Raw genomic sequence first — 15597 nt, forward strand, 5'->3', positions numbered from 1 at the left:
ACAATTAACCAATGGAACAACCTGCCTCCAGAAGCGGTGAATGCTCCAACACTGGAAGTTTTTAAGAAGAGACTGGACAGCCATTTGTCTGAAATGGTGTAGGGTTCCTGCCTGAGCAGGGGGTTGGACTAGATGACCTCCAAGGTCCCTTCCAACTTTATTATTATTATTATTATTATTATTATTATTATTATTATTAATCAATTCTTGACCAGGATTTGTGGCTATTTGAATAGAAAGTAGATTGTAGGTTTTGTGGATTAATTTCTCTCCAGGCATCTTGTATTCCAATTTCCTATGCCATATCAAAAAATGTCTTAAGTAATCTTCTTCTTGCGGATTTTCCTGTTTTGTTGCTTTTGTAATCCATTGTTCCGTCTACTATCGCATTGAAGTCCCCTATTAAACAAATATTTTGGTATTCCATTTTTATTAATTTCCTATGTAGGCTTTGATAACATTCTTCTTGATTGTTATTTGGAGCGTAGATTGCCACTAACAATGTTTGTTTTTGATGTAGATATATTTCCACCATCACAATTCTTCCTTCTTCATCTGAATACACTAATTTAGAATCTATTGTCTCTTTAACATATACAGCAACTCCTCTTTTTTTCTGTTGTGCTGATGTATAATAAAGCTTCCCAATATTTGAGTATTCCAATAATTTATGATATTGTTTTTTTATGTGAGTCTCTTGCAAACAGATTATATCTATATTCAATTTCTGAAGTTTCCTAAAGATTTTATTTCTTTTTGATGGAGAGTTTAGTCCATTTACATTTAACGAAAAAATTCCATTTTCTTTCTCCATTTCCATTTCCATTATTTATATTTGTGTCTAGTTGATCTTGTAATCCTTTGTTCTCTGGCAATTCCTTCACCTTCACCCTCTTGTTCATCTTTCTCCTTCTGTTGTTTTGCTTGTACAGTCGCTCCTTGGGCAGTCTCTCCAGTTTGCTTCTCCCCTTGTTGTTGGTGCAGTCCTTCATCCAGAGTTGCTCTGTTCCTTACTTCGAAGTCCTCTGCTTTCCAAATTGAATCCAGTCGATGTCTTGTGTTGTTCCAGTTTATTAAAATGCCTTCCGGCATTAGCCATCTGAAACTTATGCCTTTGGCAATCAGCTTTGTGGTTAAGAAGTGGTAATGTCTCCGAGTATCTCTTACTCTCTTGGGTATCTGCTTTAGGACCACAATTTCTTTATTTTTATATTGTAATGGTTCTTCTCTCATTTTTCTCAGCACTTCATCTCTTGTGGTTTTCTTTATGAACCTTACATGTACTTCTCTTGGTAATCTATTTTTTCTTGCATAGCTCGAATTCATGCGAAATATTTCATCGATCTCATTTTGCATTTCTGCTCTATCTGCATTTAGAGCCTCTGCCAACAGCTCAATGATCACAATCGCTATATTTTCTTCTCTATCCTCAGGGATATTTTGGAATCTCAAATAGTTTTCCGCTTTTCCCATTTCTACCATTGCCATTGCACGTTCTAGCTCTTGATTTGCTTGTTCTAATTCTTCATTTTTTTTGCAATAACATTTCCACCTTTTTATCAATGTCCTCAGTTTTGTTTTCCATTTCCTGGATTTTCTGTTCATTTTTGATGATCTTTTGGTTTTGGATTTCAAATTGCGCCTTTATATCCAGAATTTCTTCACTTACTTTCTCCAGTTTTCTGTGTGTCTCTTCATGATTTTTCTGTATTACTTCCTGACTTTTTTGCATCATCTCTTGAATCAGTTTTAATGAGGCCTGCAGTTCATCTTGAGCAGTGCTTGCTTTCTCACGTTGCAACATTGTCCCAACAGATCCCTGAGTGGTTGGACTAGATTGTCCCACAGAGGGTGCAGAAGTTTTCTTTGCAAGTCTGGTAATATTTGATGTACTCATTTTGCAGCTCACAGTCTTAGACCAATAGCCAAAATATAAACAGAAACCAGCTGTTGTAAGGCAAGTCCACCTCCTCCAGTCACATCTTGAATTTAGAACGTTCTCTTTCTCCAAATAGTGTCTGTTTAGTCTTAGCCAGCAACAACAAATGTAACTGTAAACAGTCTTTTCGCTTACAATCTCAGACCAGGACACTGTATTGTTCACAAGTATCTGTCAAGGTCATTTGCAGCAAGAACACTTTTTTCTTTTTTTCCCCTTTTCTTGGTACTGCCGTTTCTTTTTTTCGCCACTAGATGTCCTCCTTGGCTTATTTATCACTCTCCGACATTCTTAAACCGCTTCCCCCTTATGATTACTCGCCACTTTTAAGTTAGTCTTTTGGGGGGTCTTTACTCTTTTAGCTTCTCCCCATCAGGGTGTTGTGGCTCCGTCTTGTGAGCCCCTCTTATTGGAGGAAGAAGGCTCCGAACATGAAGGAGAGGAGATGGCTAGGCCTCCCTCTCCAGGACCCTCCTCTTTGGCAATGCCTCAGGTGTCTTCCGACGGAGAAGAGATTGACCAGGAGCCAGGTGGTTCTGAGATTGGCCAGGAGCCCGGTGTTTCTCAGATTGGCCAGGAGCCAGGTGTGTTGGATAATGAGGACGAAAAGTTGTGGCTGGATCCACGCCAGCGTAGGAGCGACAAGCGTGCGCAGCAGAAAAAGAGACGTGCCAGAGATTAAGGTGAGTCACTGGACCACACCCCACAGGCTATAAAAGGGTGGTGGTGGCCATTTGGACCTCTGTGACGGACAAAAGCTGAATCTCTGGCAAAGTAGTGTGCTGTGGTTTTAAACTGTGTGTATTGTTTTTGTTTCTGTGTGTTTGGAGTAAAAGGTCTTGGCAGGCAGCTATGGAGCTGCTGACAAGTTTCTTATCTGTGAAGTGGTGTCTAGAGAAGTCTTTAAACCCTCGGCTGGCTGTTTGGGTGTGTGGGTCGGAACGGGGACAGAACACAGGGCCTCAACGTTTTTAATCCTCAAGGAGAAGGAAAAGACTTCAGCTCACCGAGACTCAGCTCATTGTTGAAGATCAGCTGTTTTGCGGAGCTTCCCTTCCGGCTGGAGACGACTTGGGCTGCCTCGGCTCTCCCGGCAGCCTTTCTTCCACCCCTTTAGAGGGGTTTTCCAGTTCACTCAGATCGGTCGCCACCAGATCCAAGCTCCTGAAATGTTCCTCTTTCTTCGTTGCCCCTCTGGGGCAACTTTCCATCCCTTTAAGGGATGCTGGGCAAAGCGAAACCAGACTGAGAAGCTGAAGCTTCCATCCGTCCCGTCCTCAAAACCAAACTGGAAGTCCCACAATTACTTTGTATTATCAAGGCAAATAAATGGTTTGTCTACCAAAACTACTGCCTAGATTTCTAGCATTAGCAGGAAATAGTGTTTTGCTTACATTTTTCTTCCCCTTCCAAAATAAACTAATCAAGATAATTTGAAAATAAATGGAAAGCTGAGGAAAGAAGTGGAAGTGGATAAAAGATAATATAAGTAGAAAGAACTGTCCACTTACTAAGCATTGCATCTGAACAGTTTATAACAACACGGCCTGGCTTCTTAATCTTTTCTGTCAATGTTTTCAATTATTCTAACTTGTATCCATTACTTGTGCATACATACAGACAAATCTTAGTGCTGTCTTGTTCTTTCCTGATCCAGGAATGCTTAGAAGCCTTTGTCTATGCAGGATAATCCTGGTTTGGTTGCCTGCTTGTGGGTGGTCATGTCTTATGTGTAACTGAACAGTGGTGGCAGCTTGCAGCCATAGAGGCAATGCTGCTGGTGTGTCTTGTACACACCCTTCCTCCACACACTTCCTGTGATCTGTTTACCTTCCCCAAGGTAGTCCCATGATGAGCAGGTTACAGATTTGAGGAGGAAGTGAGGCTGTGTAAGTCCATATTTCTAATTTTTCCCTGTTCCCCACTGTTTCCTGACCTTTTAGCTTGGGCCTGATTTGGAAGCAGTATCGCTCTGTAGGCCTAATCCCTCCTTACAATGACTAGCTAATGAGGTGAGTGCGCTGTATCTCAAATGTGTCTGATCTCTTTATATAGAAAAAAGCAGTTTATCACCCTTCCAATTACCCCCTCCCTAAAGTACATTTGGAATTGATCCATCTATTGGCTAAATGTACTGCTCTATCTGTTGTCCATTGCTGATTTACACAGGGGAGTTAATGAAGGAGACATGCTTGAAGTCAGTAGCATGCAGCTACTTCAGATTAACGGTCACAATGCAGCCCCACAAACAACTTTGGGGGTGGTGGTGAGAGGTGTGATAACATCTTTCACTTGACTTTGGGGGATTTTAAGGATAGGAATGGGATCAGTTTATTTCATGGAGGCTTTTGCTCCCACTCCCACCATTTAAAGCCCAGAGAACTCAAAAATCAACAATAGTGGCCATTTGCTGTTGACTTTCCATGGTATGATTTCAGGGTGCTGGGGGTTGCCTACAGGGTACATAAATAGGAAGACGCCTGTTCATCTGTGGAGTCGGGGCCAAATGTCTCTTGAAGTTTTTATTTCTTTCCATAGCTAGTGAATGAGGTTTGGCAACCACTGCTGGATCTGCTGGAGACAAGTGCCAGAGGCCCTGCTAGATCCCTACCACCTGGTATTGTGGCCATATACTGTATATTCTTTAATAAACTAAAATAGGGGAAAGGTTGTTTCCTTTTTACAGTAAATAGCAGCAGTCAGCATTAATACCTACATGCCCCAGTTGATCTTTTTGTTGCATTTCCTTGGAGCATTTATACCAAACCTGAGAGATTCCTACTGAACATAATCATACTGTCTTTTCTCCAGTCCCTCTGCAGGAGGACTTTCATATTGGTTTCTCCCACTGTCCTCAGCTCTGTTATATGGTTACTACACACAAAGCCTCTTATCCATGGGAGGCAGCACCAGCTCTTCCTAATCTTGAAGTCAGATGTGCCTACCTTTGCTTTACGAACCTTAGCAACCTAAAGGCTACAGGCTCTCACAACTGACAATTTTGCTTTTTGAGATATCTTGTTGAACTCTGTGATGAAATTCGGGGTGGTGAGCTAGAACCCCTCAGTATGGTTAGAATGATTTTTTCAACCAAATGTGATGAAATTTTCTCTATTCAAATGATGATTAGGCTGCAGGGAAGGAGTCTGAATCTATGGAAGTGCTTTCAGAAACAGGATAAAGTTAATGATTCAACGCAATTTCATTCTCCTTCCATCCTCTTATGTAAGTAGGAAGCAGTACAGCTAACAATGGCTGTAGGTGATGACTAGTTTTATCTTTGGTCTCTACTCTCCATTTGTTTAATAACATTGGTAAGAATTTTGTCTCCCATAACTTAATGCACATTATGCACTAACATAATTCTGTCTCCTATAACTTAGTACACATTATGCACTAAGAAAGGCGCTTGGGCCAGTCTTATCCACAGCCATGATGTGATTATAGCCGTGGTGGTGCAGTGGTTAGAATGCAGTACTGCAGGGTAATTCTGCCGACTGCCAGCAGTTCGATCCTGACTGGCTCAAGGTTGACTCAGCCTTCTAACCTTCCAAGGTCAGTAAAATGAGGACCCAGATCATTGGGGGCAATACGCTGATTCTGTAAACAGCTTAGAGAGGGCTATAAAGCACTATGAAGCAGTATATAAGTCTAAGTGCTATTGCTATTGCTATTATGTAGAATTCAGCAATTAATCTTGAGAGCCAGTTTGGCCTAGTAGTTAAGGCACCAGGCTAGAACCCAGGAAACAGTGAGTTCTAGTCCTGCCTTAGGCATGAAAGCCAGCTGAATGACCTTGAGCCAGTCACACTCTCAGCCCAACCCACCTCACAGGGTGGTGGTTGTGAGGAAAAGAGGAGGAAGTATTATGCAAGTTTGCCATCTTGAGTTATTTATAAAAATAATAAAAGCAGGATATAAATAAGTAAGGAAGCTGTAACAGAATTAGAGCTATTGAACCAATTTTTCCTTTTAAATACATTTCTGCATAGGAACTAGCTCTCATGCATTCACCTATAAACAGAAGGCAGCTCTGTGTGTGAATCAGTGAGGGAGGGGGAAGAGAGTTGATGTTAACTGAAATTGGTACTGCCCCCTCATTTATAGCCAGCTGTTTATACACTATGCATTTGCTTCTGTCATTTTTTCATTAGGACATGCAAAGAGCCTTGATCATATACAAGTATTTTTTTCTTTACTATGTAATAAAAACTATATTGAGTACGGCCATTTCAGTCTACATACCTTAAAAAGTTCTCATGAGTTTTGAGGGAGTTAAGCCAACCAAGCCAAGAGTCCAGATGTAGCACAGAGACTCTCATTTGCATCTAAGGACACTGAAGGGGATGGGAGGGGGGAGAGAGTCACCATAGTGAATGGTAGGTAATTTTTCCCCAAAGACTTTGATCATGACAAAGACACTGTCTATGTTGCCCTTAGCTGTTGGAGATCTCAAAGGGCAAAGTAATAAGAAAGTGGAATTTTGCAGACTGTGCTTTCTATACCTAGGAGGAACATAACTGGAAAGATTGGAGTGATATCTTCCACTCTCTTGCCACACTTGTGACCTCCTGCTGGCTTCCCCATTGACTTTGCTTGTAGGAAGCTGGCAAAGGTCATCACAAATGGCAATCACATGACTGCAGGACACTGCAACATTGCAAGTAGGAGGACCAGTCATGAGTACCACTTATTCAGTGTCATTTTAAGTTTCAGTGGTCACTGAACAAGAGGTTTATAAGCGAGGACCACCAAGTGAGGAAGACATTCTTTTCTTCTGCATACAGTACATATTTGCCTTTCTCTGTACAAAGGAAGACAGAGTAAGCGACAATGCTTGTCACTGCATGGGGAAAGCAGTCCTGGGACAAGATTTTGGTCTAGTGGGGCTCAGGTCTTAAGTTTATATGTAACTAATTCCATACAAATTAGCTGAACATTCTAATGTAAATGCTACGGCCAGGCACACTGTGAAAATATAGTACATAGCATGGGACTCTTTATCCATTTCCACCATGTCCACATATAAAGAGTATGCAACAAATCAATCAGCAGTGTGGGGGTGACCCAGCCTGGCTTGATTCTGGCTCGCCCTCACCCTCACGGTTTTATTAGTCACATGGAGATAGATACAGGCATTCAAAACCCAGATAAACTAAGATGCGCTAGTTAACATCTACACAGCAGAGTAACATGAAGCCCAGGCCAGCATGTGAAGCTGGGACACCTCCAAACTAGCATGATCTGAACCATTCCTCTCCCTTTTCCAAAATGCATGGAGGACAACATTCCAGAGTCCATCTCCCAAACACTTCCACTTGCTTGAGGCACCCTGTCCTGGGAATTGAAGAGATGGTGAGGGGAGGCAGAAGATGAAAGAAACAGTCTCTTTTCCTCTCCATCTTCATGTAGCTTTCCTTCTAGAGTTGAAAAGAGGCAGGTTTGCTGTCAAAATTACTTTCCCACAAATACACACAACTGTAACACTGGAATGATCCATAGCAAAGGAAAGGGGGAATTTACATCCCCATCCCTGGGGAAAACACACAAGGCAAAGAAACACAAAACGACCACCTACAAGAATTACCCCCCCCCCCCATAGACCCATATAATTCTGTTCCTTCCCCACAGCCAGCCTCAAGGGGAGTCAGGGAAGCTGTCCCTTTCCTCAGCAGAAAGGAAAAAGTCCATGGTGGGAAAGTAAAGGTACATACTGTAAACAAAACTAAAATGCCAGCCTAAATCATATAACATTAGTGGTGATGGGGGAAATTAAGACCACAGATTTCAGCCTCATTCCAAGTTGGGATGGACCAGCTTAGAGCATGGGAGAAAAGCTAGCTTTCTTCCAAAATTTGCCCTTTTGGTCAAGGGGATGATTACTACTGGAAGAATGCCCTGCACCAACACCCATCATACCTCCCCCTCCCCAGTTTGACTTTGTCCAAGAGTCCATATTTTTGCTCCCCCTTTGCTTATCCCCCTTGATGCTGGCCTGGGCTAGGCAATGAGAACACAGAAGTTATCACAACAACAGGTGAGGAGCAGTACAGTCTTTCTGGAGGCCCCTGGTTTGGAGAGAGTTGGGATGAGATGGACAGAGGCATCTAGTGTGCAGGAATGGCCTCCTTTTCCTCTGGTGTGGCAGATGCCTCAGAACTGCTGAGAAAGCAGCTCACAAAGGTGCTTTGAAATAGACTCCTTACTGGTACGGAGGGTCAGCCGGTACATCTGCAGGAAGGATGAAGGAAAGGTTAAAAGAGAAGAGCTTAAACATTATGTCCCTTCAGTTAACCACAGGACGTTTGGGGCTTTGGTAAGCTTTCAGCTTTTCCCCTTCAGTTTTAGCTATATTTCCTGTCACTTTCTTAGAGCACCCAGAAGTCTCAGTTTTCCAATCTTTATGATTTTACTTCAGTGCCTACCTGTATGCCAGAATTCAAGCTTTCAGTCCCAAAGGTTTCAGGAGCCCTCACTTCCTCACCTGTGCCTGAGCATTGGGTTCCAGTCGCAGCAAGCATCCAACCTGCAATGCTTTTGTCTGGATGATCCCAGCTCCTACATAGTTATCAGGGTTTGGATCCACCTTCTCCAAGAGTGCACTGCCAAAACCTAACAGCTGTTGGGGGGAGAGACTGGAGCTTAATTAGACTTATACAACCACTGGAGAGGGTCTCAAATTATGCCCCTCTTAGAAAGCTAATAATGGGAGAAAGATATACCTGTAAAACTGTTTCAGAAGTCTGCATCACAGACTTTTATGCAATGGCTGCCTTTTTTAGCTTGATGTTATGCCATATTTCATAAGAAAAAAAATCTGGTGTTCAAATGAAGAAATCAACAGTCTTAAATATATTACACTGATATTCCCAAACTAGTGCTAAACAATTGAATTCCATAATTGCCCTGGACAATCACAAGATCCAAAGCTTTGATCTTCAGTCATCTGATCAACTACTAGACATATTCTAATCTGAAATTAAAATAATTGCACATTAATTACCCTGAAATAAACAAAAGCTTTCAACTCTTTTTCATAGGCATTTCAAAACAGCTCACCTTTGCTTTTGTCACTTCTGAATCCATAGGGTGGTTTGCCTTGAAGATTTTCTGAGCTTCCTGTTGTGGCCTGCATACGAATATCAGATAAGTGATTCAGGCCCTACCTTTCTGTTATTCATCTTCCTGTTACATGCTTTCTACACCTCAGCCATACATGGTGGTGGTGGTGGAACCATTCACTTAGTCATTGTGGCAATTTTAGAAGGCAAAGATAAAAGTACAAAAAAGAAAACACTTTGCCAAGGACATGTGTATTCTTATTTACTGATCATTCTGCTGGACAGTTCTAAATATCCCCCCACCCCACCCCTAAAAAAACAAACCCACCTGTCTCCTCTCACAAATGCAGGAAGTCCTTACTTAATGACCGGTTGCTTGGTGAGAGTCCAGAAGCAGCCATTTTCTAAGTGGGCCCATTAAATTCTAGTTGCTTGGAAAATGGTGGCTGCTTCTAGAATCATGCCACACGGCTACCCGACAAAGCTATCTGTTCTGCTTTCCTAATATGGTCTCCACAGTGCTGCAGACTTTCCAGTCCAGTGGGGGGAGGGGGAGGCCTACAGGGATCTGGTGGGGGGGGAGTCCTGTGGGGACCTTATTTGGGGCAAAAAAGGCCTGTGGGAACCCAGTGGGGGGAGGGAAAGCAGGCCCAAGGGATGTGGTGGTCCCAAGGGTGGGTAGCAGAGCATGGGGTGTGTCTCAGGGAATGGGGGAGGCCTTGAGAGGCCCAGGGCAAGCAGGCCTGGGCCTGCGCTCGGTCTCCCAGGTCCTCACTCACCCCCAAGGGACCCACTGAACAACCTGCACATTTGTTTAATGGCCTTATCAGGGAGAGCAGGGGGTTGATAAGCAAGATCATCTCACTTAACAGCCATCACCACTTGCAACCATAATGGGCAGGCTCCATTACGGTCATAAGTCAAGGACTACCTATATACAAATGATCATTTATGAGTCCTCATTTCCAAATATTTCATATTGTGCAAACTTACAAGCTGAGTTGTTTCCAGCGCTGGAAAAAGTCTTGTGACTGCATCTCTGTTGCCTGGAAAAACTTGTTGATGGTGATAGGCAATTTGAGAGTGAGATTCTGCAATGTCCCACCATAGCTATCAGAAATGAGACGTGAGGACAGACAGATCCATGAGATGGCATTATTTAATAAGATTATTGACAACTTTAAAAGGGGGATAAAAGCAAGAAGAATGAGGTTATTGTTAACTAATGGCCATGTCCCATTTCCTAGGATCAGAGGCCCCTGACTTCAAGAGTGGAAGCAGGTTCGTGGGCTTGTTTCCTGTTGGGGGCTTCCTGGAATATTAACCAATCTGAGTATATTTTGTAAGAATTAGAAGAGGTATGGTGTAAGACAACAACAAATTCATGGCTGATGGAATTTTACAAAACACAACTCATGGAAATGTGGGAGAACAGGGATGAAGCAAAGCAAATGCATGTCAAGACAAAGATTAAGATGCAAAGAATTGATTACAGGAAGTACTGCTTGTTCAATTTTGCCCATAATTCTGAACGTTAGAGTCCCAGCCTCTCCAGCTTTTCAAACAGATTCTGACTCTTCAGTATACCCATCATCTGTGCAAGGACATAGGTGGCTATGTAGGCTCCGACTGTAGCCACTTTGAAATCCCCTTGATTACTCAAATATAGAAACTCTTTATCCCTTAGAGCTGACGGTTTGGCTGAGATGTCAAGCAATGATACCGGAATTTAATGTTGATGAGGGGGCTCTCGGTGAAATCACTCAGGCATTCAATGTTCAGGACCTGTTGAACCTGAGCCCCTCCCTCCACCAGTGGCTCCACTGCTTTTGTCTGAATGTTGAGCTGTGAGCTGGGCTAAGGAAAAGGTTACCACTGTTTCTCAGCAGTATACAAACAGAAATCCTGAGGGCTTGAAAGCCACCTCAGTGAACCCTTCTTCCCACTAGTAGCACCATACATAAAAGGATATGGCTCTGCAGGTCGCCAAGATAGCTGACTGTTGGGGAGAAACTCTGGAACTGGACAGATGTTTTGTTCCCATAGAAAAGGTATATACGGCCTGGAAGGATGGAAATGTATTATGGGATAGCCTTGGCCCATACTTTCTTGCATTATGCCAATGGTTTATTTAATCATAAGTGCCTGAATTCAGACAGTACACAAGTCTGCAGTTGGTACTGCAGTGCCTATAATAATAATAATAATAATAATAATAATAATAATAATAATAATAATAATAATAATAATAATAATAATAATAATAATAATAATAATAATAATAATAATAATTTAATTTATATACCGCCCTTCTCCCGCAGGACTCAGGGCGGTGCACAGCATATTAAAACAAGTACAAATACAAAATACAAAAAATATAGACCCCTATAAAACCAAATTAAAAACCAAATATTAGAAGCTGTTATTCCTATCAATAAGCGAACCCCCAAAGCAAAGTAAATTTAAAAAATTAAATAAGACGGTATGATTTTAAGGGACTACTAACATTTTACCAAAAAATCTCATTATTCTGAGATTTTAACCATTATTAAATCTCCATAGAAATTTTAACAATTATTAAAGTTTATTACTTTGGTGCCATCAAAGATAGCTGATTGCTGTCCTCAATGATAAACTGTAATTTACCAATCAAAATGACTAGGTTAATTCAAGTAAATCACACAAACTATATTACAGTTTATCTAATTTGTGAATTCAGTCATATCTGGCTGGTGTTAACTGGAAAGAATATATCCTCCTCGCAATCCATCCAAACTAGGAGTCTGCCATCTTCCCCACCCTCTCTCTTTGTGCTATATTGTCATTCCTATTTGTCAGTTCTTTCCCCCACTTACTCTCTCTCTTGCTAAAGATTATGAAATTTAGGCAAAGTTTTATTTTCTTTTTTCAATTGCAATCTGCACAATTTCTGGGTCCACACAATATGCAGAACCAGTACAGTTAAAGACTATGGATACACACAATCCACTAAGTCACAAAAAGCTTAGAATGCTACTAGGCTTCATTCATTTTTGCTTCTTGTGCCTTTGTGGATCGTATGAACCAGCCTGTTTGGTTCCTGTTCAATATATTGTACAAATCCCTGCCAAAATGAGTTAATTCAGTATTAACTGTAGGAGAAGAGCAGCTAGAGCTGGGGGACAGAATTAGAATCAGCCTAGAGTTGTTATGTTCCCACAAACAGTCTAAGTCCAACCCCTCTTGACTTCCATTGACCCTTACCTGGCGCCAATTTAGTGTTGAACTTTAGTTGACTAGATTCTTGTGTACAGGCTTGAGCAATAAATCTTCTGAACTGCAACTTAACCTATGGTCCTGATTCTTTCTGCCTGACATTAACCCATTATTGATTAAGTGTGTTTATGCAGGTAATGGGTAGTCACAACGTTAATAGCCAGAAAGCTGCTTTGCAGTCAAAATATCACATGCAGAATAGAAAACCTTCCTGTCATTAGTGGACTGTAAGTGAAATGTCTGATAAAGTATCACACAATAGTGTTGATTTAAAAAAACATTGTTTTTTGAAACAAGATAGGGTACCTTTGTAGAGGCTGTAGAAGGGCTGCAAAGACCAGGCCAGATCTAGCAATGGGCAAGGAGCCACTGTACCTTTTTATAATGGGGAAATATTTATTGATTTAAAAAATGTATATAGCTGGCTACTTGCTCACAGTGACTCTAGGCGGCTTACAAACAATAAAAACACAGTATAGAAAAAAGTAAAAATAAAAAACAATAAATACTGGGGTGCTTAGAAGTATTAGGGGACTGACTCTCTCCAATTAATCTACCCATCCCATCAGGTCTGACAGAAGGGGCATGCTGTAGGTCCCATCAGCCAAGGAGCTTCATTTGGCAGGATCCAGAAAGAAAAACTTTTCTGCCATGGCACCCACCCACTGGAACATCATTTCACCCTGAGGTGAGATAGGCCCCAACCCTGCTCATCTTACGTAAGGCTCTCAAAACTTGGATGTATCATTGGGCTTGGGGATCCCATGGAAATGTGGAGCCCATTAAATGGTTGCACTGTGTATAAGTTTAGGCTGCACTCTCCCTTGTCTTTTTATTATTGCAGCTTTTAACTGTAGTTTTTAACTGGTTTTAATGGTTGAACTTTGTGATGGTTAGTTTTAATTGTGTATGTCTCCCAGAGTCACATGAGATGGGCAGCCATATACATTAGATAGACAGACAGACAGACAGACCTTACAGGACTAACCCAGAAGAGACAACTACAGCCAATACAGAAGATTTTCTTTTGTTACATTTATATCCAAGAAGCCCATATTAGATTCAGATAATGTAACAATTCCAAAGTCAGCCGTGAGCTTCATGGCTGAGTGGGGACTAGGAACTGGGTATCCTAAAACTAGTCCACATCATACTGGCTCCTCACAGAAATGTTATGGTGAGACCAGTACATATAACCCTACAACATTGATAGGATTAAGTGAAAGGTCTTTAAAATTTAAAATTGTAAGAGGAATTAGGTGCAAGAGGAAATAACTGCAAGAGGAAATATCTAGCTTAAAGGTAAAACAAAACAAACTGAAAAATAGGAAAGCCAAAGCTAAAAGAATTGGATAACAGGAAAACTAGCTGAATTGAATAACAGGAAAGCCAAACTGAACTGAAAAACAAGAAAGAATCTATTGTTCTAAGAAGCCATAAAATATCCCAGAACTCGAAAACAAGGTAACAGGGCATGCTCAAAATCCTACTGAATATTATTTGACACACCTTGCATATATTATCTCTTAATTTAAATGCACATGTGATGTATGATTGAATATGTAGAAGGAAATATGTAGAAGGCAGTCAGAAAGAGTGTAACCTCATAGTATCTCAGCCAATGGGGAACGAGGAGGGATGGGCGGCCGGTGCAAGGAATGTACAAAGATGTTGATTTGAGATGATAAACTTTGGAGAGAACCAAGTTTTGATAGCTTTTCTCCCTGTTTGTTGCAATAAACGAAACAAGGAGGTCTTAACTGTGTCTTGGCTGGTTATTGGTCAGGCAAGCTTGCCACTGGTTACAAAGGAAAGTAGCCAAGAGCACATAACTTAAATATCATCTAACTAATCCAGGGGTCTTCAAACTTGGCCCTTTTATGACTTGTGGACTTCAACTCCCAGAATTCCTCAGCCAAGCACGCTGGCTGAGGAATTCTGGGAGTTGAAGTCCACAAGTCATAAAAGGGCCAAGTTTGAAGACCCCTGACCTAATCCTACAACATGTCTTCCAGTCTTCAACTCAAAAAAGACCCTTTCTTGTCACAATGTATTCAGTTCTTTAAAAAAAAAACAAAGAAAGTTGTCCTCATGTAGGAACACAGTATGTAGCTGTTCAGAGTCTTGAACAAGTCCCAACTTGCCTGTTGTACTCAGCCTGCTAGAAATACTTACCTAAGTTCTGCCGGAATTCTGACTTCACCCCAATTTGCAGCAGCTGGTTCTCAAAGAGCACCCCATTATTCTTACACACAAACCTGCAGTAGTTCATGGAGGTTTGGTTAGAGGCAGGCAGACACTACCCATTATTTGTAAACGTGCATGTCATTTCAGCTGGGGATGCCAGCCACTTTCCCCACATTTACCAATTTCGATACATAGCCATTCATCCCTTCCTCTGACTATCTAAGACAGGGGTGTCAAACTGCCGGCCCATGGGCCGGACGCATCACGTGGAAGCCACGCCCACCCCATTGCCAGCAATGGCAAAACAGGCCCGATATGTTGCGCGACGTCATGTGACGTCGTGAGTTTGACATGCCTGATCTAAGATATCAAGACCATCCTGTTAATTCCTTCAGCTCATACATTGTTATCTACTATGCAGGTGTGGCCAATTTCTTCCCAACCATTCCATTGGGAGAGTACTTTCTAGAGGTAAAATTACACAACAGGGAATGATGTTGACTGAAGTTTCTAGGATCAGTATTTCAGGCCAGAGGAAGCCATCCCACACAAATGTCAAATGGAAGTGGCACTTAGTCCAGTCCCCCGCCCTAAATCCCAGCATTCAGGAGATGCAGTCCTACCCCCGTGATCTTACTTGTGAAGCAGTTCATCAGCCTCAGCAATACGCAAAGCAGAGTCCTCAGAGACAAAAGTAGTAGCCCCTGAGCTGGTGGTGGTGAAGGGGCATAGCAAAACGGCCAGCAGTTGACAGAGGCAAGGAAGAAAAAGAGCAGAAAAGATGAGTCACCTGGTACAGCACCATGTTAGTATCACAAAGAGAAAAGGAGGGAATCAAACCACATGCATCTATACATATAGAGAACATGCCACAGAGCAGGTACCAAGGCAAAAGGAGCACTGTGGACCATTTCTGAAAAATACCAGAAAGGAGTGGTTCCAAATCTTGGCTTTTCTGTGGAGATAAGGAGCAGATAAAGGCGATGATCAGAAAACTGTCTCTCCTGACATGTGCCCCTCCTCTCTGCATCTAACTTCTCCTCTCACATCTCCATAGCGATGTGAAAGTGCGTAGCTCTGTGTGACCTTGCTTGTCTGATAACAGCTCGGATCAACAACGGTGCTATGGCCCACTTTTCCCTCTTTCTGGCCTCT

At 41.9% G+C, this 15597-nt stretch overlaps 1 protein-coding gene and 1 pseudogene across 1 annotated transcript; one reads left to right on the forward strand and one right to left on the reverse strand.

Annotated features, from left to right (window-relative positions):
- The window catches only part of LOC107298573, a 14607-nt pseudogene extending 9268 nt beyond the window's left edge, over positions 1 to 5339 (forward strand).
- Positions 5340 to 7861: 2522 nt separating this feature from the next.
- Positions 7862 to 15497, reverse strand: LOC107298574 (AP-2 complex subunit alpha-1-like). Its single transcript, XM_015827950.1, has 9 exons — positions 15490 to 15497; positions 15080 to 15151; positions 14431 to 14513; positions 10973 to 11062; positions 10724 to 10847; positions 9994 to 10110; positions 8999 to 9068; positions 8424 to 8558; positions 7862 to 8170 (listed from the first exon to the last, which is right to left on the reverse strand). The coding sequence occupies exons 1-9, from the start codon at positions 15495 to 15497 to the stop codon at positions 8093 to 8095; spliced, it is 777 nt and encodes a 258-aa protein (XP_015683436.1). The 3' UTR covers positions 7862 to 8092.
- Positions 15498 to 15597: the final 100 nt, after the last annotated feature.

This window comes from Protobothrops mucrosquamatus, unplaced genomic scaffold (genome assembly GCF_001527695.2).
Source record: "Protobothrops mucrosquamatus isolate PMUCROS unplaced genomic scaffold, P.Mucros_1.0 scaffold4099, whole genome shotgun sequence".
NCBI classification, from domain to species: domain Eukaryota; kingdom Metazoa; phylum Chordata; class Lepidosauria; order Squamata; family Viperidae; genus Protobothrops; species Protobothrops mucrosquamatus.